The sequence below is a fragment of the Hemicordylus capensis genome, chromosome 6 (genome assembly GCF_027244095.1).
Source record: "Hemicordylus capensis ecotype Gifberg chromosome 6, rHemCap1.1.pri, whole genome shotgun sequence".
Classification (NCBI taxonomy): Eukaryota; Metazoa; Chordata; class Lepidosauria; order Squamata; family Cordylidae; genus Hemicordylus; species Hemicordylus capensis.
In genome coordinates, this window is record NC_069662.1 from 11,600,250 (window position 1) to 11,623,328 (window position 23,079).

General features: G+C 48.1%; 2 protein-coding genes across 4 annotated transcripts in view; one reads left to right on the forward strand and one right to left on the reverse strand.

Annotated features, from left to right (window-relative positions):
• SLC12A6 (solute carrier family 12 member 6) overlaps window positions 1-23,079 on the reverse strand; it is a 61,227-nt gene that overhangs the window by 6,834 nt on the left and 31,314 nt on the right. For all 3 annotated transcript variants that reach the window (XM_053265601.1, XM_053265600.1, XM_053265599.1), the window contains 16 exons: window positions 21,827-21,921; window positions 14,124-14,255; window positions 12,889-13,035; window positions 12,302-12,356; window positions 11,899-12,029; window positions 11,296-11,537; window positions 10,614-10,828; window positions 10,325-10,483; window positions 9,697-9,795; window positions 9,473-9,530; window positions 8,849-9,023; window positions 8,599-8,717; window positions 8,412-8,510; window positions 7,238-7,357; window positions 892-996; window positions 518-686 (listed from right to left, as the gene is read on the reverse strand). In XM_053265601.1, the coding sequence (XP_053121576.1) occupies window positions 518-686; window positions 892-996; window positions 7,238-7,357; window positions 8,412-8,510; window positions 8,599-8,717; window positions 8,849-9,023; window positions 9,473-9,530; window positions 9,697-9,795; window positions 10,325-10,483; window positions 10,614-10,828; window positions 11,296-11,537; window positions 11,899-12,029; window positions 12,302-12,356; window positions 12,889-13,035; window positions 14,124-14,249 (2,019 nt within the window). In that variant the 5' untranslated portion in view covers window positions 14,250-14,255; window positions 21,827-21,921. The remainder of the gene's footprint in view (window positions 1-517; window positions 687-891; window positions 997-7,237; window positions 7,358-8,411; window positions 8,511-8,598; window positions 8,718-8,848; window positions 9,024-9,472; window positions 9,531-9,696; window positions 9,796-10,324; window positions 10,484-10,613; window positions 10,829-11,295; window positions 11,538-11,898; window positions 12,030-12,301; window positions 12,357-12,888; window positions 13,036-14,123; window positions 14,256-21,826; window positions 21,922-23,079) is intronic.
• Window positions 19,524-20,284, forward strand: LOC128331764 (proteasome subunit beta type-2). The gene has a single exon (XM_053265606.1). The coding sequence runs from the start codon at window positions 19,616-19,618 to the stop codon at window positions 20,156-20,158; it is 543 nt and encodes a 180-aa protein (XP_053121581.1). The 5' UTR covers window positions 19,524-19,615; the 3' UTR covers window positions 20,159-20,284.

A 23,079-nucleotide genomic window follows, 5' to 3' on the forward strand; every position in this document is an offset into this window, starting at 1 on the left:
AATCATCACCCTCTACCCTCCAAGTAGGTTGTGTGTGTGGCCAGGGTGCACTCACAGCTTGGAAAGAAAAAAAACTGCTTTGTTGGTTAGGATTTGTTGCAGAAGACAGTGTTGGGCCTCAGAAGCCCAAATCTCCATTAGGGCAGGATGGCATTTCAGGGGAAGAGCAAATGGTTTGCAGACAGAAAGGTCTTGGGTTCAATCCCCATCAAATCCAGTTAGAAGGTTCTCAGGTAGCAGGGTGGAAAAGGCCTCTGCCCGAGACTCTGGAGAGCCACCACCTATCAGAGTAGACAACCCTGGCCTACTGGGACCAATGATCTGACCTAGTATAAGACCATATACCTGTCGGTTAGTGGAAAGAAAAAATGCTTCTGCCTTATGCCCAGATCACCACAGCTGGCTTCTCAGAATATGAAGGCAGAGCACCCAGGGCTGATGCCATGGCTGCTAGAAAGGTGTGAGCTTCAACACCTCTCACTCCACCAACAAAATCCAGAAAGTAGAAGAGGTTCACCTGCTCAGCAGCCAGCACTTCACTGTAACTCTCCAAGAAGTTGCCCACCATGACGGAACCGACAATAGTGAGGCCCTTGCCGGCCTTCAGCTGGGAGGCAAAGGTGAGCAAATGCACATGCTTGACATGAAGGTCTTCATCCAGCTTTAGCAGCACCAGCAGTTGTGGCCTGAGTGAGAAAAAGGAAACCCAGAATGCGTATGTAGGGTGAAAGAGCAGATGGTTTTAGGCTCTCCTGCAGAAGAAATCCAGAGCCACACACAGGGAGCAGTCCCCAACAGAAACACAACACACATATATGAATACACATGCACTAGGTTTCTGCATCTTGTACACAAACCCCACAGCAAAGCAGTAGCGAATCTCTTCCTTACCTCCAGTTCTTGGTGTGGGGTGGTCCCTCTTCGAGGCGCAGTAGGGCGAAGCGGGCCGCGCTAAGGGACAAGCCCCGGATGCCGTCCCCCCACTCCTTCTCGGCTCTGAAGACAGGGGAGGCAGAAAGCAGTCAGCCACAGAAGCAGCTTTGGAAAGTCAAATCACTCAGTGGCTCTCCTTTACAGAAGTGTTGTGGAAAGCAGATGGGGATGGTGAACATTCAGAAACCAGACAGAAAGATCCGTCTTGGGGAAAGAAGTCAGGCGCCATGACTCCCACCCTAAACCCCCACTCCGTTCTAAAGCTCTCGAGGCTTGGAAGAAAGGGGCCCATAGGATCTTGGTTGCAAGTCTCTACTTTTGACCAGCACCGCCACCCTTGTCCTGTAACTGAATAGAGAGGACCCAAAAATTGTGGCTGCAACTGTCAACTCACAAGAGCTGAGCCCCAGAAAACCACGCACAATCTCCCTCCTTAAAACTCAGCAAGCGTGCTAAAGGCTGGAGGGAACACCGAAAAGGTACATTGGTACTCACCGTGAAGGTGTCTTCTGGCTGGTGTAGAAGAGGTAACCCAACGTGGGATTACATCCCTCCACATGCCCCAGAAGGCAGGAAGTAGAAATACTTGAAGATCCTTAACCCATTGCATGTGGGGGGATCCCTTCAGTACCTAAAACAGCTCAAGCTTCAGAAAAACATCAATAACATGAATAAACTTTGACCACAAACAGTGCAACACCCAAGTAGTGGGAAAACACCGGAACACGCGGTAGCAAAGAGAAGCCCGAAAGCCCCTCCAGCACCAAAGATCCAGAAAAAATAACCCGGGTGGGCCTTGGGTGACCTCTTCTGCACCAGCCAAAAGACACCTTCATGGTGAGTACCAATGTACCTTTCTCGGCTGGTGTAGTAGGTCACCCAGCATGGGAGATACCACAGCACCAACCACGGGAGGGAAAAGACACAGACAGATTGGATCTACTGACACGGAAGGACCTTCTGCAAGACACTCCAACCGAAAGCCGCTCTGGCCGCATAGTGGTCATCCAACTTGTAGTGTCTGGAGAAAGTGAACGGAGAAGACCAAGTTGCCACCTTACAAATCTCCTCAAGTGACACAGCCGACGACAGGGCAGCTGATGTCGCCGCCGACCTCGTTGAATGAGCTGTAATCTGACTAGGTGCTGGAAGATTCTGCGCCTTGTATGATTCCAAAATACAAGACTTGACCCATCTGGCAATAATCGCTGCCGACACCTTGGACCCCTGCTTGGACTCCTTAAAGGCCACAAACATCGCATCAGACTTGCGGAAGGGTTCCGTCCTATCCAGATATATCCGCAATGCGCGACGAACATCCAAACGATGCCACTCCTTTTCTGACTGATGTTTCGGATCAGGACAAAATAACGGAAGGTAAATATCTGCAGCCCTATGAAAGAATGAATTCACTTTAGGAACAAATGAAGGATCCGAGATAAGCCTCACTGAATCCCTGGAAAAGATGCACAAGTTGCTCTTCACCGATAGGGCCTGCAACTCCGACACCCTTCTAGCAGACGTAATCACGACCAGGAAGGCCACCTTCCAGGACAGCAACTGTAGAGATATGGATCGGAGGGGTTCGAACGGAGGAAACTGCAGCCCCCTCAAGACCACATGTAGATCCCATGAAGGGAAACGGTGGCAAACTGGCGGCGAAAGCTGGTCCGCTCCCCTCAGGAATTTCCGCAGCAGGGGATGCCTTGCCTGGAACGACCTGTGCTGTGGGAACAGCATCTGTACCAAACACACCACCTGCTTTCTAAGGGTGTTAGGCTTTAATCCCAACAAAAGGCCATCTTGAAGAAAATACAACAACTCCCGCAGACGGCAATCCCTTATCTGCAAAGAATGCCTAGAAGCCCAACGCAAAAAGGAACGCCACGTTGACTGGTAGACCTTGTTAGTGGATGCTTTCCGAGAGGCGAGTATGGTCTGAATAACGCCGTCCGACAACCGTTCCTTCTTTAACAATGACCTCTCAGCTTCCAAGCGCTCAACTGCAACCACTCCGAGTCTGGGTGGAGGATGGGTCCCTGCTTCAGCAGATCTGGACACGATGGCAGTCTGAGAGGCTTTTCTACTGCGAGGTCGATGATCTCGGAAAACCACGGTCTCCTGGGCCAATAGGGAGCGATCAGGATCATCGATGCTCTCGATCCCCGCAACTTCCGTAGACACCGAGAAAGCAACGGCACCGGAGGAAAAGCATACAGAAGACATGGAGACCATTGCACCAAAAGAGCATCCGTCGCCTCCGCTCCCCTGGTTGGAAAACGAGAGTAAAACCTGCGCAGCTTGGTGTTCTGAGGAGAAGCGAAGAGATCTATCTGTGGTGTGCCTAGTCTCCAAGTCACCCAGTGGAATACTGAAGCGTGAAGGCTCCACTCCGCTGGTTGGATCTCTTGCCTGCTCAGCCAATCCGCCTGGAAGTTGGATACGCCACTGATGTGGTGAGCAAGAATGGACAGGAGGTTTTTCTCCGCCCAAGATAGAAGCTCCACGGCCTGTAGGTGAAGTGACTTGGATCTCGTCCCCCCCTGTCTGTTTATGTGAGCCTTGGTGGACATGTTGTCCGTGCACACCAACACGTTCTTTCCCGATACTGCTGGCTGGAAGGCCTGCAACACCAAGAAGACCACCCACAGCTCCAGCCAACTGATACTGTGGCGGGTTTCCTCCACTGACCATAGACCCTGCGTGGTCCTGCTCAGGCAATGTGCCCCCCAGCCCGATAGACTGGCGTCTGTCATCACTAGAACCCGATCTGGCTCCCCAAACAGCTTCCCTCTGATGAGGTTCTCCCGTCGAGTCCACAAAACAAGAGACTCCAGCAAGTGCTTGGACAGCTGAATCCGCTTGTTGCGTTTGAGGGCAATCCTGTGTTGAAAGGGAAGGAGCGCCCACTGAACCTGCGTAGATGGAATCTTGCCCAAGGCACCGAATCCATGGCCGCCACCATGAGACCCAGCAGACGTGCTAGCTTCAGGACGCTGATGGACGGGCGATTCAAGGCCTCTTGAACCAGAGCTACCAGGACCTCCATTCTGTCTTGCGGTAGAAACAGCCTGCAGACGGTGGTATCCATAACTACTCCCAGATGGCGGAGACGTAGAGACGGGACGAGGTGACTCTTGCCCGCATTTATCAGGAATCCGTGTTCCCCCAACAGAGACATGGTCCTGGCGAGCGCCACTTCCACAGCCTCCGCCGAACTTGCCCGAATCAAAAGATCGTCTAGGTAACAAAGATGGATGCCCTCTGTGTGCAGAATGGCCACCAGAGGGCTCAGCACCTTTGTAAAGACTCTGGGCGCCGAGGACAGGCCGAAGGGCAGAGAGAGATACTGAAAATGTCTGCCCACGTAGCAGAACCGAAGAAGGGGGCGGCTAAGAGGGTGGATTGGAACATGCAGGTACAGGTCCTGTAGATCTATGGACGCCATGAAGTCCCCTGCTTGCAACGCCTCCGCAATGGTGAGCAAAGTCTCCATCTGAAAATGCTTTTTTATAACAAATTTGTTGACAGGGCGTAGGTTCAAGACTGCTCTTGCAGACCGTCCTTCTTTGGAACTGTAAAGATCACGGAGTAGATGCCTGACCCTCTTTGGTCCTGGGGCACCCGCTCTACGGACCCTATGTCCAACAGATGCTGAATGGCTAAAATGAGGCCTCTGTGTTTTGCAACGTTCCTTGATGTGGGCGTGAGGAGAAACCTGTTCCCAGGTGAACTGAGGAGCTCTATTCTGTAGCCTAGTCTTACTATGGAAAGGACCCATCGATCTGTGATGGATTCTTTCCAAACGGGCCAGAAGTCCAAAAGACGAGCTCCCACCTTGAATCCCAGATTGTCAGGATTGCTGCTTGACACCCTTCCCCTGGGCGGGAAAGGACTGCCGACTCTCAGAAGAGAAAAATTGTCTGCCCTGGCCTCTAGGCCTACCCCACTGTGGCCTATAGGGTCGAAAGGAGTCCCTCTGCCTGTATTGGGGTCTGAATGCTCTAGGCGCCTGAGAGGTTCTACGAAAAGAGCTCTTGTCTTCCTTGCGTGGTGCTGCAGGCAGCGCCTTTTTCTTATCCTTGGTCTCTATCAAGACCTCCTTCAGGGCATCATCTCCAAACAGTTTCCCTCCCACATAAGGGACAGCTGCTAGATTAGCCTTGGATGTGTTATCCACCTTCCAATATTTGGCCAGACATAATATTTGGCTAAAAACACCTGCACTCATGGCTCTAGCTGAAAAACGCACGCTATCAAAGGTAGCATCTGCCGCGAGGGCGGCAGCCCTTTGCAAGCGAAGAAGCTTCTTACACATCTTAGACTGATCCGTAGGCGGATCATTAAGCAACTCATCTATCCACAGTACAGAAGCCCTGGAGACAAGGGAAGCTGTAGTGTCAGCCCTGATTGCCATGGCTGACGACTCATGAGCCCTGCGAAGGGCCGCCTCAGCCTTCTTATCGGCTGGGTCCTTGAAAGTGGAGTCCCCATCTTTCGGCACCACCACCTCACTGAGAAGGGCCCCGAAGGGTGCATCCGTAAGTGGGACCTTTAACAACTGCAGCGTGTCTTCCTCAAAATTATATAGTCTAGCAGCAAATGCTGTCACACGCTTAGCAGCAGACAGGGCCGCCCATTCCTCATTAATAGAAGAAGTAAAACCCTCTGGCATGACTGCGCTGTACTGAGGGGCTTTAGATTGTGGCAGCACCAAGGAGCCCTTGGAAACCGGGTTGGTTTCCTCAGGGGTAACTGGTCTAAGACCTTACGCCAACAAAGACTGGTTGATGACTGATCCTCAGGTATCTCCCCTTCTTCACAAGAGGATGACTCAAGCCCCGAACCTGCCTGGGATCCTCTGGGCTGGTAGATGTCCGGTGACTCCTCCCCCGATTCTGCAGAAGAGTGTAGCCCTCTGGATTCTACGTAGGGTGTGACCTGCATTGAGTGCCTGAGCCACTTATGCAGGGGAGACTCCTCACGCAAGTCTGAAGATGAGGGGCTGTGCCCCAGTCCCCTGCGCGCTCTAGCCGAGGGGCGCCCTTTGAGAGCTGCATCCACAGTTTTAAGCACTGCCTCCTCAATCCAACCCTTCAGTACTGTAGGGTTCAGTGCGCCCCCAGAATCACCCACGGGGTGGTCTCCCGCCATCCGCGAAGTGCCAGGGTGGTTCCCGATATGGGCTTGGAACTCCTCGTCCCAGCTCCCCCTTGCGGGCCCCACTCTCACCAAAACACTTCCGGCTGGACTGCCTCCGCGACTGCTGACCAACGGAGCGCGATCCTCTGTTCTTTCACGGATCAATGGCCCCTCCGCCCAGGCCTCAACACCACGAAGGCTTGGGGACCGTGGTTGTTCTTGCTGCAGCCCGCCCACGGCCTCTGTGGCGGGTCGACTGGCCGCCAGCGAGAGAAGGGGCGGCAAGTGGAAGGCTGCCTCCTACTCCGGCACCATGGTCACGTGAATGCGCTCAGAAGCACCCGGCAAACGCTCCTTGTCGGCGCGCCTCTTCTTCTTCTTTTTCTTGAGGGGGGGGGTGAGGCCTGAGTAAGATTTTCGTGCCCGGATCGTTTACGGGCACCCAAATCCCAGCCATCAGTATGGGGGTGTGGCCGCTGTGGCTCGACTGTGCCAGCGAGGCTCCCCCTAGTGGCCGCCATTTTGTCCCCACACTTTGCGCCGTCCCGCTGTTTCAGCGGGAAAAGCCGTTGGTGGGCCGATTGCTCCCTTCTTGCGAGCAGGCCCAGGCCCTTCCTCGTGGCCATCAATCGGAGGGTCTCAGAGTAGGTGAGAGGAGGGAGCGAGCAGGCAAACAGGGGGTGACAGCAGCAAGAATAGAAAGCCACAAGGTACAGAAAAATAAGAGAGTTTTTTTTTTTTTAAAGAAAGCAGCAAGACGGGACTACACGGAGGAAGAAGCTGATAGACAAGAAATTTTAGAATAGAGAGCCAAAGGTGAAATAAGAAACAAGGAACAGAGAGATGAAGCGAGCTACAGCAAATGAGTCCTCTGGAGCTAAGGCAGGAAGTAGAACTGAAGGGATCCGCCCACATGCAATGGGTTAAGGATCATCAAGTATTTCTACTTCCTGCCTTCTGGAGCATGTGGAGGGATGTAATCCCACGTTGGGTGACCTCCTACACCAGCCGAGAACTGAGAATACTGCTTACATGCCACTGCAGAGTGTGTATCCCTAAGGAATACTCCCTGCTGCTGTGTGTGTGTGTTGGGGTGTGTGTGCGCATAGGGTTCATCAAGTGGTTCAGGATCCCAGAGCCCCAGAATATCAGAGGCACTTACCCGTGGTATTCAATGTACTTGTAGATCATTCCAGCAATCACCATGGCAATGATAGCATAATACCAAGAGGAGATGAACATGAGCGCCAAGCAGATACTCATGCCCATGAAGGAAAGTGCCCTGGAAGAAGAGAACGCAGAAGTCTTTGGATGGGTCTTAACATTATGCAGCCCCAAGCCCCTTTTGGAACCAAGAGCAGAATTCGGGGTGTGTAGGTGTGAATGTAAGTTCTTTCATCATACTATCAAAACCCAGTAGGACAGAAGAAGCCTTCTACTTAATTCAGAAGCTCTGCACACTCCTGATCTTTGATCATGTGTTAGTCAAAAACAAGGTTGGAGGTGGGAGCTTGATTGTGAGCTAAGCCCCAGCTGGGTAGGATGATTTTGCGTCCTACCTTGTTCCAAAGCTGGAGACAGAATCTGGATAGTGTGTGTTTGTCCTACCTAGCTGGGGCTGAGCTCATGATCAAGCTCTCTGCCTCTGACCTTGTTTTTAACCAACACATGATCAAAAATTGAGAGTGTACAGAGCTCCCGAATTAAAGTAGAAGCTTAATGTTGATTGTGTGCACTGCCCTAATGATTTACTTTCCCTTCATGGTCTCAGGTATTCAGATAGTCCAGATTTTGGTTTTTAACAAGAAAGTAAGGAATAGGCAACTTTGAAGTAAACCAAAGTTTACTTCAAACCATGACAGATAGATCTCAACTTCCAACCACCACCCCAAATGAGAGCCAACACTGTCAGGATACTAAATACTATTCCAAAGAGCAACCTTTGACCTTGGCAGCAAGCTTACCAAGAACAAACAGTCCTGGAGGTACACTGAAGAATCCAGATTTCCAACTCCAAATTTATTGATTCCCAATGGTTGGTTCCATAGCATTTTAATCTGCAGACACCATTCCTTTTGCACAGCTGGATAGAGGAGTCCCATTCTCCATCCTTCCTCCCTCCCTCCCCCACCTTTTGCCCCTCCCTGTTCAGTGTTCCCTCTAACAGGGATTCCCAGATGTTGTTGACTAAAGTGCTCCCTATCCTGCTCCCATAATCCCCAGCCAAAAGCCACTGCAGCTAGGGATGCTGAAAGTTGTAGTGAATAACATCTGGGAATCCCTGTTAGAGGGAAGAGTGTCCCTATCCCAGTCAACAGGTAGCTTGCTGCTCTTACCAGTGGTAGTACCGGAAGCGTGGTCTCCAGTTGGGGGTGCGAAGTAGAGTTTGTAAGGCGCAGGCTAGGTTGACAAAGAGGTAACACATCAAAAAGAACCTAAGGAAGAAGAAAAGCAAGTGGAATCAGTGTGGGATCAGGTGTATGGTCCCTAGAGACCCAAACCTATGATAAATATGGCACTTACATGGAGAGGATGGGGGCAACCATGTCCAAGGAGGCAATAAGGATCCCTAATTCTGCGATGCCAGCTGTCAGGAGTAAGGCCCAAGTGGGTTCCCCATTGGCTTTTCCATGACCAAATACCTAGAAAGGGTGATTAAGGAAGGAGAGAAACATCATGCATGCCAGCCTTAGTAAGTAAATGAGAGAAAACCAATCACTTTGAAATAAAATAAGCTATTTGTTCAATGAAAATATCTAGTGGTAATTCTTACCCTCAAGAAGGGTATTATGTTGTCCTTGGCTATGGCTTGCAACAATCGGGGTGCCCCAGTGAGGCTCTGTAGCCCAGCCCCACATGTGGAGAAGAACGAGCCAAAGACAATGACCCAAGGAGAAGGCCATGAGAGCGTCCCAACCACCAGGTTCTTCTGCACTGTGTCACCAAACCTGGTCAACAAGGAAGCAAAAAAATTATACCACAAGGTGCCTGGCCTAAGAGACAATGGTAAAAAATGCAGGGATCAAACAGAAATGAACCCTCTATCAGACAGATGGGAATTCAGAAGACACAACAAGGAAGAAAGGGATAACTAATGAACAGCATATGGGCAGCCTAAAGAAAACAGACCAGAAATGAGTGCCACGAGGTACAAATTATTCCAGGATTTTTAGCCAAGAGAACCTAAAATTTGCATCCAGAATACATATATATGATGGATTTATATCTGCAGAACTGATAAAACTCATTGTGATGTTTACATTTTGCAGATTAATTAGCAAGTGTAGATGGGAAAAGGTTATAGGGACACCTCTAGCAATCCTGATGTCTCCCTGGGGAGCAACACTTTGTATTTGGAGAACTATGGTCCCAGGAAAAGCCAAGACACATCACTTACTTGTCTCTGAGCACGACACCATCAATGCAGGCTCCAAACAGTACCACGTTGCTAAGATCTGGGGTATCAAATGGTCAAGGAACAGTAAGTCACCAACATCAGAAAGAACAACTTGGTGCAAGGGCACATAGGGTACAAAGGATCAGCCATCCCTCCCTCACATATGAAGCTGTCCCAGCCCTAAACTGCTCCAATCCTGTTCTGTGTCTTGCCAAAAAGGATACACACAAAGGAGGTGGTGAGAATGGCCAGGATGGTACCAATGGGGATAGATTTCTGGGCATCCTTCAGGTCCCCAGAACGATTTGATCCAGCCATGATCCCTGTGAAGATAAAGGCACAGAACCATATTGTGGGAGCTCCCATGCTTCACTGTGGGAAGACCCTGTGAATTGTGCACCACACATAATCTTCATAGCATGGAACAATTTCCAAGAGCAGAAAACCCAAATCCCATAACCAAATGCAGCAATATTAAACAACTTGGTGGATCCTTGCATCACTCTTTTTCCAGGGGATCCATTACCTTGATATGGGAACCAACATTTGATTTTATGCCTGGAGATATGGGAAAAGACTTTGTAGTTGTGGGCCAAATTAAGCCATTAAGGAAAGCAAACAAGCTACATCCAGTCTCACAATGATGAACTTAAGATCAGCCAGGATTGAGCTGCCTTCCCTTGAGTTGAGACCGTGACTTGCCACAAAGCCATAAGAGTCCATGGAAGAAGTAAAATGTATGCATACAAGTCTCACACTAGAATACAAGTCTCCCAGTTTCAAAGCTAGGTATTTACCCTCCTGGTGCAATATGGCTCTGAAAATGCATCTGAACAACAGCATAGCTCTTACCAGTAACTGAGGGGAAAAAGATGCCCACAAGAAGGGTGAAGGAAGTAGTGATGTCGGCCAGCACATACTGCTGGTTCAGGGCTCCCACCACATCAGCCGAATGCAATGAAGGCTTCTCAATTATCTCTCCTTTCATCAGGTAAGTGCTCCAAAGATTCTCTGCCATTAGGGGAAAGGGGGAAATGAGAAAAGGCTGCTTAGAAGGGTAATGCATGGGGGAACCTCTTGAGTTGCCTCAGCATGGAAACACCAAGTGTGTTGCTGGTGGGGGAAGAAAGAAATGACTCACCAGCAATAATGCCACTTGCCAGCCCTGGGATGCCCTTGATAGTCGTGACATTGTTGTGTTGAAAATATTCATCACAAGAGGCATTGAGGTACAGGCTGTTGTTGCAAAAGACCTTCCAGAGGTAAGTGGGCTCGGTGAGGTTGTCACGGTCCTGTGTCTTGGCGCAAACATCCATATTGTGTCGGGAGAGGGAGCGGTTTCCCAACATGCACACACTAAATGGAGCAGAGAACAAGTTAGACTTTCAGATGCCAAGGCACACACATGCATAAACCAGCATGAGAGTCTCAACTTCCCACAGTTCATGGTCAGAGGAAACTGTAGTTCTGTGAGCATGCAGAGGAGTGTTGACAGAGATCGTTAACCTTTTCACAGAATAAATGACTTTAAATACTATCACAAAGCTACATTTCCCACCATTATTTGGGGGAATCTACAACTGTGCAATTGATTTAAAGCAGGGGTGAAATTGATTTAGAACCTTGGCTCCCCAACTGTTGTTGAACTACAACACACACACACACACACACACACACACACACACACACACACACACTTACACTTTATTGTGGCTGGGGATGATGGGAGTTGTAGTTCAACAACAGCTAGAGAGCCAAGGTTGCCTACCCCAGGTTTAAAGCGAGGTAACAATCAGCCGTCTCCAAGTGTGCTGATAACCTACGGGAAACTGGGAGGTGCAAAGGAGGACTTGATGGCACCAGCGTAGATGGCCAGGATGGATACAATGACACAGGCGAGAAAGAGAGAGGCGAACTTGTTCACGTAACGCACTCCCACAAACACCACTAGCACCATCAGCAGCAGGAAGGCTGAGCCATACACCCGCATGTTGTTCAGCATGGCTGCTGGTTCCTTCAGAGGATCCTCACTGTGAAAGATGGCCGCCTTGGGGGTGATGTACATCTATGAAAGGGCAAACAATAGATGTATGTTAGATCAAGACATAATCGGAGCAAGTTAGGAATTCTAAGTCCCACTGAAATTAACTGGACTTGAATTTGTCACAACTAACCCGTCTCATTCATTTCAATGGTGTTTAGTCACGGCTATTTTTATGTATTTTTTTAGGATACAACCCATCACCTCTAGAAGAGCCAGTAGGAACCAGAAGAGTAAAAATAGAGAGACACGGTTTTTGCACAGTTGGAGGCTCTGTCTTTTAATGGGGCTGCCTCAAGCCTATTAGGAGACACCACAGTGCTCCTGAGTACACAGTGACTAATGCACATTTCCTCTTCAGTTTACATGAGTACTTGAGATTTACCAGGAATATTTCAATGGCTCCCAGTATGTACATTGCAGCAGCAAAGGTGGTGCCCAGGTAGAAGCAGAGTCCCACAGCTCCTCCAAACTCAGGACCCAGTGCTCGTGAGATCATGAAGTATGAGCCTCCAGCTGCAGAGAGGAGACAAAAAAGCAGCTAGGAGAGGGGCAGATTCCATGGGCAGGAGGAAGAATCTTACCATCTGCACTTCCAATACACCCCAACCCCTGCTGTGGAGAAATGTATTTCTGTATGGAATTCACATCTTGGCTTTCAGCAAGATGGCCTCAAGGCAACTTACAATGAAACACTAAAACCAGCTGATCTGAAGGTCATTTAAAAGGATCTTAGGTACCATTGTGTCATCAAAAGCATGAGAGAGGGTGGTTCATTAGATACTTACCAGGCACAACCCCATTGGTGGCAATGGCACTCATGGAGATGGCTGTTAGCAGAGTCTGAGGAGAGGATGATAAACCAAGAGCAAGAGTGATTGAGAAGGAAGAAATTCAGAAACATACAGAGCTTTGTTCACTTTTATCTCGTCGTGTGATAAGGCTACTGATATGAAAGACTGATGTGTCATTTTTATAAGACTTTAACAACTTTTGCTTACCTATCTGGTCAGTTTCATATTTAAAAAACAAACAGATCAGTGTGTTTTGTGTCTTCATGAGGTTTTCCTAACTGATATAATTCTGGGTAATTAAGATAAGATGCCAAGGCGGAAGTGTTCCCTTCCTTCATTAGGTTGAGCAAACATGCTTTGCTCAGATAGGAGGACAGGTGACATTTCAAAAGATAACAGCTACAGTCTGGCCAATGAAAATCTGGAAGTGTCCCTTGTCTAGAATAGCTGGAGAAAGTGTTGCTTCCTTCTCCACCACATCCTTTCTATGATCTGGGGTTTCCCCTCAATCTTCCCCTCTAGGATGTCAAAGACGACTATACTAGGACCTGATAAAAAATAGGCAGGAAAGGGGAACTCACACAGCAGCAGCAGATGAGGACAATGGCAAAGGCTTGCAACACACCAGCCATACCCACCACCCAGGTGAGACGCAGGAAGAGAATAACTCCAAAGATGTTCTGCAGGCAAGGCAGGTAGACTCCCATGAATGTGCCCATTTGTGGAGTCTAGGAGAGAGAACAAGCACAGTCTCAGAACCAACTCTTCCCACTCTGCTAGGTAAACCTCCATTTCCACCATGTGGCTCTGCCAAACTCTCTTAAATACCAACCTAAATCTTACATAGGAAACTGCCATATACTAAGTCAGACCATAGGTCCATCTAGCTCAGTGTTGTCTACACAGACTGGCAGCGTCTTCTCCAAAGTTGCAGGCGAAAAATCTCTCTCAGCCCTATCTTGGAGATGCCAGGGCAGGAACTTTGAACCTAGATGTTCTTCCCAGAATGGGTCCATCCCCTAAGGGGAAGATCTCACAGTGCTCACACTTCTAGTGTCCCTTTCATATGCAACCAGGGTGGACCCTGCATAGCTAAGGGGACAAGTCATGCTTGCTACCACAAGACCAGTTCTCCTCTCCTCTCCGCTACTCAGTCCTTTTCTCCCCACCCCCACCTTTATTTTTCTAATTTCCAATCCAATCATCGCAGGGCAGGTATTACTTACACACACACTCTCCAAAAATAGGAAAGATGCATCACAAACTTAATGTCTCCCATACAGGAGCACAGAGGCCCCCTGGCCCCACCCACCGTGTCTGAAGTCAGACGCGCCTGGCTTGGGTCTGACATCAGACACAGGGGTGTGGTCTCTCTTCCAAATGGGGCCCCACGGCCCCCTTTGGAAAGGTCGGCCCGCGCTGCTTTGAGCAGCGCAGGCCTATCTCTCTCCTAAACGGGGCTGCGCAGCCCCATTTGGGAGGGAGATTGATCGGCCCCGCTGCGTTGGCAGCAGGACCAGGAGCGATTCTCCCTGCCTTTAAGGCAGGAAGAGTCGCTCCGGCCGGGCTGCCAACGCAGCACAGGCCAATTTCGGCTCCAAACGGGGCCATGCGAACCCGTTTGGGACCAAAATAATGCCCCCGCATCTGATGTCAGACGCGGGGGGCATGTCTGGGGCTGCGCTCGTGGCCCCGATTGGGTGTGGCCCGGGTTCTTTGAACTCATTTGCCCAATGGTGGCTCCGCCCCTGCTCTCATATCTGGCAGCCCATACTCCTTATTGCCAACAAGCTGCCTCAGTCATCCGATTCCTTACCTTGGTGGGTTTTTTCTTGCCTGGAGGGACGTTCTCGGCCTCCTCATGCTCGCGGGCTCCCTGTGTCAGGTTGGTGTAGTTAGCCATGCGGTTGAGCAAGGAGGATACCTTGGGCCGGGTGTCCATCTCCTCCTGCCAAAAAAAGAGGAGGGTGATGGAAGTGAATACATCTTGCTGTGAGAAGAGAGAGGGATGAGGCAAGAATTTGCTAGACACTAGCATGGCTATAGTTATGAGGGAAGGAAGTCAAAGACAGACAGAGTAGCAGAGAAAACCAATAAGAGACAGGAAGAAGCAGCCTGTGTGTGGTTTTAAAAAGTGTGTTGGAAAAGCTGAATTCTGTATAAACTAGCTGGGCCTCTGGCCGGCCCACCCACCCAACACTGCCTTCCACCCCAATCCCCCATGGCTTTCTGGCCAGTCAGCTGGCCCGCTTCTTCTCTCCCCCACCAACCACCCCCATCCCCGCTTTACGGCCAGCCGGCCCGCTTCTCCCCTGCTCCCCGGCCACCCAGCCAACTGGGCTTTCCAATTTCCAGCCAGCCGCCATCCACCCATCTTCTCTGCCCACCCACCAGTGCCATAGTCGTTTTCCCGGCTGGCCGCTGCCATTAACTCCTGGGTCCACAGGCTGGCTGACGCCATTTTCTTCCCCCCGCCAGTCCCCGTCGCTATCTGGCAGCTCCCTGAACTCTCGCGAGAGCTGCCACACATAGGATTAGTGATGGGTACTTTTAAGAGAATTAAATATATAGATTATACAAGTTAGGCAAATTTGCCAACCTTTCTTCATTTTACATACTGCATTCTGCTAATTACATAGGTTTACACAGGTTGCTGCTGCCTTATACTGAGTCAGACCACTGGTCCACCTAGCTCATCACTATCAACACTGACCAGTGGCAGCTTTCTAGGATTCCAGATGAGCATTTCTCAGCCCTGCCAGGAGATGCTGCCAGGGAATGAACCTGGAACCTTCTGGATGCAAAGCAGATGCTCTTCCACTGAACTACAGTCCTTCCCCAATTATGGGGAAGTCTAAAGCCTGCCTGACCAATGAATGAACCCCAGTCTGGCTATGCAAGTGTCCAGACCTCACACACTTGCATGCTTGTCTTCCCAACCATGAGGACTAGAAATGGCCTGTTTCAAGAGGGGTTTGCATGCATTAAATGATCAAGCACAGTATAACAACAAAAGTCTTTTATTAGAGGTCAGCTTCAACATCCATCAAAAACTAACAATAATTTCACAATACAACCCCATTTACCCCTTTGTTTAGACATAGTCTTTCAGGTGGTGGGGTCTCTGAACCAGTCTACTTGCCAGAGTCCTGATCTGTTTAGCTAGAGAAGAGGTCATTCCTTCCTGGCAATAGCTGCCATCTGAAGAAGACCGTGATGAGCCAGTCATCCTCTTTCTCACCTGGGCAAGAGAACCTGGATTGACTCCAACTGGAGATTCAGATAGTGGAGTGGAATCCTTTCCCTCCTGGAGTTGCCTCCTCTCACTGTCTCCAGCTGGTTCCATTGTAGGCTGGCTGCTGATCTGTAGGTGTCTATGATTTCTTCTCAAGATTTGACCTTCTGTGTCATCACCTCAAATGATTGTATGTTCACTTGTCTTTGAACTTCAGATTTCTGCCACTCTTTATTCTGTCGGTCCATTGGTTGAATCCAGACTAAATCACCACATGGAGTTTGGGCAGGTCCTTGGCTGATTTGTTGTAATAATAGGCCTGTCTTAATTTCTATTCTGTTAAAAGTTCAGCTAGTCTGTTGTGCCCCTCTGGCTGTAGAAAGTTACCTCACATAGGCAGTTTTTGTCCGTCGACCTATTAGACCCTGTACTGAGTTCCCATCCAAACCTTGTGAAGGGCTGTTTTGATGGTCCAGGATGGCTAGATACACATCAGTCCTAGCTTTAATTGGCTTTAGTCAGAATTCTCTTAGCCATTTTAACAGCTGATTCAACTTTTGCATTACTCTGGGGATAAGTAGGTTAAGATGTCCAATGATCAATTTCCCACCCAGGCTGAAATGCTCTGAATTCTGCCAACACAAATTATGGACCATTATCCGAGAATAGAGTAACTGCTATTTCATAGCAGGCAAAATGGCACTTTAGCTTCCATATTACTGTTGAGATCTGGTAGTGTATCTCCCAAACATTGGAGTAATAGTCCTTCTTTTGCCATGGAAACACATCTATGTACATCTTTTCCGAGGGTCAGCTTGGTACCTCCTGTGGCTGTAGAGTCTCCTTTTGTTGTTTCCCTCCAAGTGAGCAACAGATCTCACAATGTTGCATGAATGCTTTCAACTGGGCATTCATCCCAGGCCAGTATACATACTCCCTTGCCCTATGGAGATAACACTCAATTCCCACGTGTGAGGAGTATATCCTTTTCATTGTGTCTGAGTGTAATGCTGCAGGGATGACCACTCTGTTACCCTGAAAAAGAATCGCTTCTTGAACACTGAGCTCCTCCCTCATTGCAAAGTAGGGTGCTGCCTCTATTGGTAGCTCATTCTTTGATTTTGGCCAACGCTCAAGGATAACACTCTTGACTATCTGTAGGCTCTTGTCTTGAGCTGTGTCCTCCTGTATTGCCTGAAAATGGTGATAAGAAATTGGTAGCTACTGCAACTATTTCTTGATCCTATGTCCTTCTCTACAGAACCCACTGCACTGGGCTTTGTGAGGTAAACTCTGCTTAATGTGTCTGACAGTACAAGATCTTTACTTGGGTGCTGCCGGATATGCATATCGTAGTTCTGTTGTTGCATCTGCATTCTCTGAAGCCTCTTTGGGGCGCTCAGTAGTGGCTTCTGCATAATGGTTTCCAGTGGCTTATGGCCAGATTGGATATGCAATCCACCCAAACGTGAGCTTATGGAATCGTTCCATTCCAAATAGTACAGTCAAAATTTATTTTTCAGTCTGTGCATAGCATCTCTTTCTGTTTCCGACAGTGCTCTGCTTGCAAATGCAATTGGTTGCTGATTCTGTAACAGGGCAGCTCCTACCCTTGACTCCGATGTGTCACACTGCAACCCTAGCTGTTCATTTGGACGATAGTACTTCAATACAGGGGCCTTGGCTATTGTATCTTTAATCACCTCAAATGTTTGCAGATGATATTCTGACCATTCCCACTCCACCACTTTGTGTGTCAGCTGCTGGAGTGGCTCACATTGATCAGCTAGCCCTTTGCAAAACTTTGCTAGGTAGTTTGCCATTCTTAAGACACTTTGGACTCCTTTGACATCCACAGGTCTTGCCATCTTCTGAATCACTTCAACTTTTCCTGGGTCGACTTTCAGACCCTCTGCAGTCAACAGATGTCCAGTGTTGACCACCCTGAACCATTTTTGGAAGGGCGGTATATCAATCAATCAAATAAATAAAGTGTAAGGCACTTCCTTTAGTCTTAATTTGACCTTGTCTGGATTCAGTTTTATATTTCTTTCCCTACACTGCTCAAAAAAAAAAGACTCAGTTTTTTGTAATGATCTTTTGCTGCATCTATTTCAATATCTCCTTCTCCCACAATTAGGATGTCATCCACAATTATTTTTAGGCCTGGGATATTCTCTAGCTCCTGGTTCAACCTATGCTGTAACACCCCTGGAGCAGGATTTATGCATACAGAGCCAACGATATCTGCCAAAAGGAGTTGCAAAAGTGGTCAGGTAACTTGAATCTCTTTCCAGTTCTATATGCCAGAATCTGTTTTTTACATCAAATACTGAGAACACTTTCACTCGGGATAGACCCCATATGGCATCATCAACGGTAGGTAGTGGCTAATGGCTGCACCTTAGCACTCTGTTTAGGGGTTTACGATCAATACAAGTAAGTGGTTTTCCTGAAGATTTTTGTATAATGATCAGGCTGCTGATCCATGCTGTGCTGGTGTCTAATGGAGCAATTATGCCTCTTGCTTGTAGGCTGGCATGTTCCTGCTTCAGTAATTCTGCCAGTACTATAGGAACCCTCCACTTCGGGGTCCTCACTGGTTCTACACTGGGATCTACCTTAAGTTTCAGCTTTCCTGCCAAGCATCCTTCACCGTGAAAAACATCCCCAAACTCTTGCAGGATCTGCTCCACTGTCAAGGCAGTTGGATGGTTCTGCTCACTGGTCTGCACTACATTCAAAATATTCTGAGGTTGTACTTGAATCAGCTGCATGGCCTGCACTGCTTTACTTCCCAACAGTGGTCTGTAGTCCTCTTCTTTTACAGTAACAAATTCTAAGCAATAGAGCTTATTATTCTTTGGGTTGCAAACCCTAATTCTGCATTTGCCTAGTGGTTTCTAGAGTACTCTTGTACATAATAAGCAACTGGCCACAGGATTCAATCTCAGCCTGTTCATCCACCAGTGACAATGGCAACACATTGCAGGTGGCTCCACAATCCAGTTGAAAGAGAACTGGCTTTTTGTTTAACAGCATAATGGCAAACTGTGTATTGGCGTACATACCCAGTATCCCCCACTACATGCTCATCAAGTTTTGGTGATCCCAAGGTCAGGCTTAGGACATCCTCACAGCCTTCAGATTCATCACCATCCTACGCCACCTTCACTCTTAGGCTCCGAGGTTGCTTAATACTTCTGGAGTGGTTTTTGGAAGTGGTTTGGCTTGCCACACCCTATGCACTGCTGCCCATATGCAGGGCATTTCCCCATTCTCATATCTTGATGTTTCCCGCATTGTATCTTGGGCATCCTTTTACGAGGCTGCCTGTTCAGCCCTTGGCGGCACCCAGACTGAAGTTGGAAAGCATACACTTGCCCATCCTGTGTGCCAGCTAGTAGCTTTAGTCTCTTTAGAAGCTTTTGCTGCCCTCCCTATCTCTAGGCAGTGATTAAGTTTTAAATCTGTTTCTCACAGCAATTACTCACCGTGTTGCTGATCCCTTGTCCTATATACCATTCTATCACGGATTAAAGAATCTGTTAGTGTTCCAACATTACAGGATGCAGTCCTTAATGCAGCAACATGAGCATCCAGACCCTTTTCAGTACCCTGTTGTCTCATAAAGAGACAATAAGGTTCCACTGTTTTGTTCTGTTTTGGAATGCAATATCCATTGCCTTAAGTGACTGTTCTAAAGTAGAGTGTGTGCTGAGACCAAGATACTTGCAAATCTCTCTCCCCTTTTCTCCGATAAGGTAGTACAGCAGCTTTACCTTATGTGTTTCTTCCTCTCTCTCCAAGGCTAGGTCCACATACAGTTCAAACTCCTCTCTCCAGTGCTTCCTCTTCTAATCTTGCCTGGGCAAGATCAGGTACAATAAAATCCAGTGGACGTGGAGGTTTCAGGCCTTACTGCAAAAGCCCTTGCTGTTTTGTTTGTTCCTGCTGCATTGTCTCTGCTGTTCGCTGCTCGTCGCTGCTGTGTCATTGCGGCGCGCTTCCCGCTCCGGCTGTCCTGAAGTCTCGTTGTTGCACCGCTAGTTGCCTGTCCCTCGGAGGCCCTCATGGAGTACCTCATCGGCATTCAAGGCCCAGACTTCGTGCTGGTGGCCGCCGACACTGTCGCCACCTCCAGCATCGTCCACATGAAGCGCGACCATGACAAGATGTTCAAGATGAGTGAGAAAATTTTGCTTCTTTGCGTTGGGGAGGCTGGAGACACGGTCCAGTTTGCAGAATACAGCCAGGAAAATGTCCAGCTCTACAAGATGAGGAACGGATATGAGCTGTCTCCGACTGCAGCTGCCAACTTCACACGTCGAAATCTGGCTGACTATCTGCGGAGCAGGACCCCTTATCACGTCAACCTCCTCCTCGCAGGCTACGATGAACAGGACGGCCCTGCCCTTTACTACATGGACTACCTTGCCTCCTTGGCAAAAGCTCCATTTGCAGCCCACGGTTATGGTGCATTCTTAACGCTCAGCATTCTGGACCACTACTACAAACCAGGTCTCACCCGTGAAGAGGCAGTGGAGATCCTTAAAAAATGTCTTGAGGAGCTCCAAAAATGCTTCATCCTGAACCTGCCTTCATTCAATGCCTGATTCATCGACAAAGATGGCATCCACAAAGTGACCAACGTCCCTCTCCTGAAAGCGGTGGCCTGAATGCCCAAGCGGTCCTTCTTCTGCCTCTCTGAAGCTTTTTGTACTTGTTTGGAACCCACAGCTCATGTCTCTGCTGTTCTTTCTAAACCGCTGCCACCATGTTTCAAGTGGGGTTTGCACTCATTAAAGGATCAAGCAAGAGTATATTGCAGGGCTGCTCAACTTCGGCCCTCCTGTAGATTTTGGCCTACAACTCCCACAATCTCTGGCTATTGGCCACCATGGCTGGGGATTATGGGGATTGTCATCCAAAAACAGCTGGCAGGCATAACAAAAGCCTTATTAGAAAAGTCAGCTCCGAGTCCCTCCTACTCCAGGCTGTAATAACAAGCACTTCCTAGCAGCTGTTCCTTCTATTAGGGTTGCCATGCCCCCCAGAATTCCGGGTATTACCTGGATTTTAAGCATCTCACCTGGATTGCTTAGCCCATCTGGATTCGCCTGGATTTCAGCTTTCATTTTAATTTTTATTTTTTAAAGCTAAGCTCTAGCCCTTGTAGAAACGGAGTTAAGGAGCAAAATGTTCAGTCACTTTTCTGCTCAACCGCTAGACTTGGATTAAGAGAGGAAGAGCACAGAGGGCTAGCTAGGAGGGTTTCACTTTCACAAGTACAGTAATCCCCTGAGGAATGTTGCCTTGTTTGTTATCAGTATGGGATCTCTATCCAGCAGTTGAGCGGATAGCTTGGTTTTGATGTGAACCATTACCTGCCTACCATGCTGTATATGGTAATGTTTAAGGCCTTTCTTGGCTTTACATTCAATGCATGCCTACTTAGAAATAAGCACTGTTGATTTCAATCAGATCTTCTCTCAAATAAGTGTATACAAAATTGAAGCCTTAATTAAAAAGCACTGCTTTTTGGTTGTTGTTCTATTGCTGCTGTTAATATGTCAAGGAAAATGGTCAGGCAGAGATATCTTCTCCAACTATTGTTTGTAGATATCCAGAGCAAAGACAAGCCAACTGAAAATTGCAGCTGTTAATTTGCATATGCAATTTATTTGCAAGCCAATTTACATAATATGCAAATTAAGCACCCAGATTTGGACAGCCAGAATATGGCAACCCTAGTCTCTATCCTCCCCTGTGCTGCTGTGTTATTGTTCTTGACTGCTGCCCCACCAATCCTACTTAGTTCCACATACATTGATACATGGTCCTTAAAAGAAAGAGAGAGAGAGATTCTCAGGATGCAGCATTCTGCATTCAGTTTCTGCACCTCTAGGCCTGTGCAGAATTTTAAAATGGTCATAGCCTTGGGATTAGGAAGGATGGTCTAGTGATCAGGATGTTCCCAGAATAATGAAGTCTGTAGTGGGTAATGGGCAGGAGCCTGAAGAGAAAGAAAAAGTAGCCCAAAACCAGAAAGCCTACCAGGAGATGTGGGCTGCAATGTGATATTTGATTCTTATTATATATTAAACAGTATTATGTTTTACTCTGATACACTGCCTTGTGTCTATTTTCTTTGATACTATTTTTTTAGTATCAGGGAAAGGCAGGGTATCAATGATTTAAATTCAAAGTAAATAAACAGGCAAACACAGAGGAAGAGGAAAGGCACGAAGAACAAGGCCACTAGCACAGAGTGATACTCTCACCTCAAAGAGTGCCAAATTCTTGTCAAAGAATTCATCACCATCTTCATAGTTGGTGTTGTTGAGATAGATATGGGGATCCTTCTTGTGCCCAGGATCTGTAACAAGATAGCGTGAGTTCAAGGGAGAGGAAGGGATGGAGGCCAGCAAAACATTCTTAAATCTTTTCTTAGCATCAGAGCTGAATTTGTTCCTAAAACACTGGGAACTATTACAGAAACATCCCAGGTCTTCTCAGGAAATGCTATTAGCCGCTTGCTCGCTCAGCTGATAACAGGAACTTACCAGGAGCCAGCAAGGTCATTTGTGAGCAATTGGCAGGAGTGCGAGGAGAAAGGAGCCCAAAGCTGGAAAGAGCACCAGGGGATAACACTGAGATTGCGGTCAAGTGTACTGTCTTGACTTGCCTTGTCGGTAGGGCTGGGCATTTGACCACACAGAAATTCTTTGGTCAACCGATCCGTCAAATAAGGATTGGTTTTTTAAAACACTAAATTTTCTAAAACAACAAAAGATACTTTAATCAACAGGTTAGATGCTTACGTTAACTGTAAAAACAAAATTAGTTAACTGCGAAACAATGAAATTAACTTTTTTAGAAATGATAAATGAATTATTATAACTTAACTACGTTAGGTAAGGTTTCAAAAAATGTGAACACTGAATAGTTCTCTTATTTGCCTTTTATCCTGGAACACTAGAGTTATCCTACAGCTAATCTATTTTTCCTTTTAAAACCGCAGAAATAAAGCAAAGGCACTACATCTATTCAAAAAACCACTTTTTAAATAGAAGTTTTGCTCAGTAAGCAGAGCAAGCCAATTCTTCAAACACCATCAGCATCACCTTCAACTGGTTTTTCATCACTATCTGCATCACAAGGACAAGGGGGTAAGCAGTCCTCACTCCTGCCTGTACTAACAAATGACACCACAACGAAATTCAAGGTACACCAGTGTTTCTCAACGATTTTGGAGGCATGGACCGGTACATTCTTCGTGCACAATTTCCCGGACCAGCAGTTAGTAAAGGGGTCGCCTCCCTCACCGCCACCCCTACTCCCAGTGATGTCATGTGCAAAGGGGGCAGGGCCCAGGGTCCATGCAGCCCAGGTGAGCTCTCCAGAGCTCATTTCTAGGCAGGCAGCCCTTGCTGCTAGATAATGTTCATTTCACTTCCTCAAAATGAACATTATCCAGAAACAAGGGCTGCCTGGAAATGAGCTTCAGAGAGCTCCTGGTGGCAGCCCCCACCAG

Coding starts and splice junctions, on each gene's coding strand:
- LOC128331764 (XM_053265606.1), top strand. CDS start 19,616: ATGGAGTACCTCATCGGCATTCAAGGCCCAGACTTCGTGCTGGTGGCC.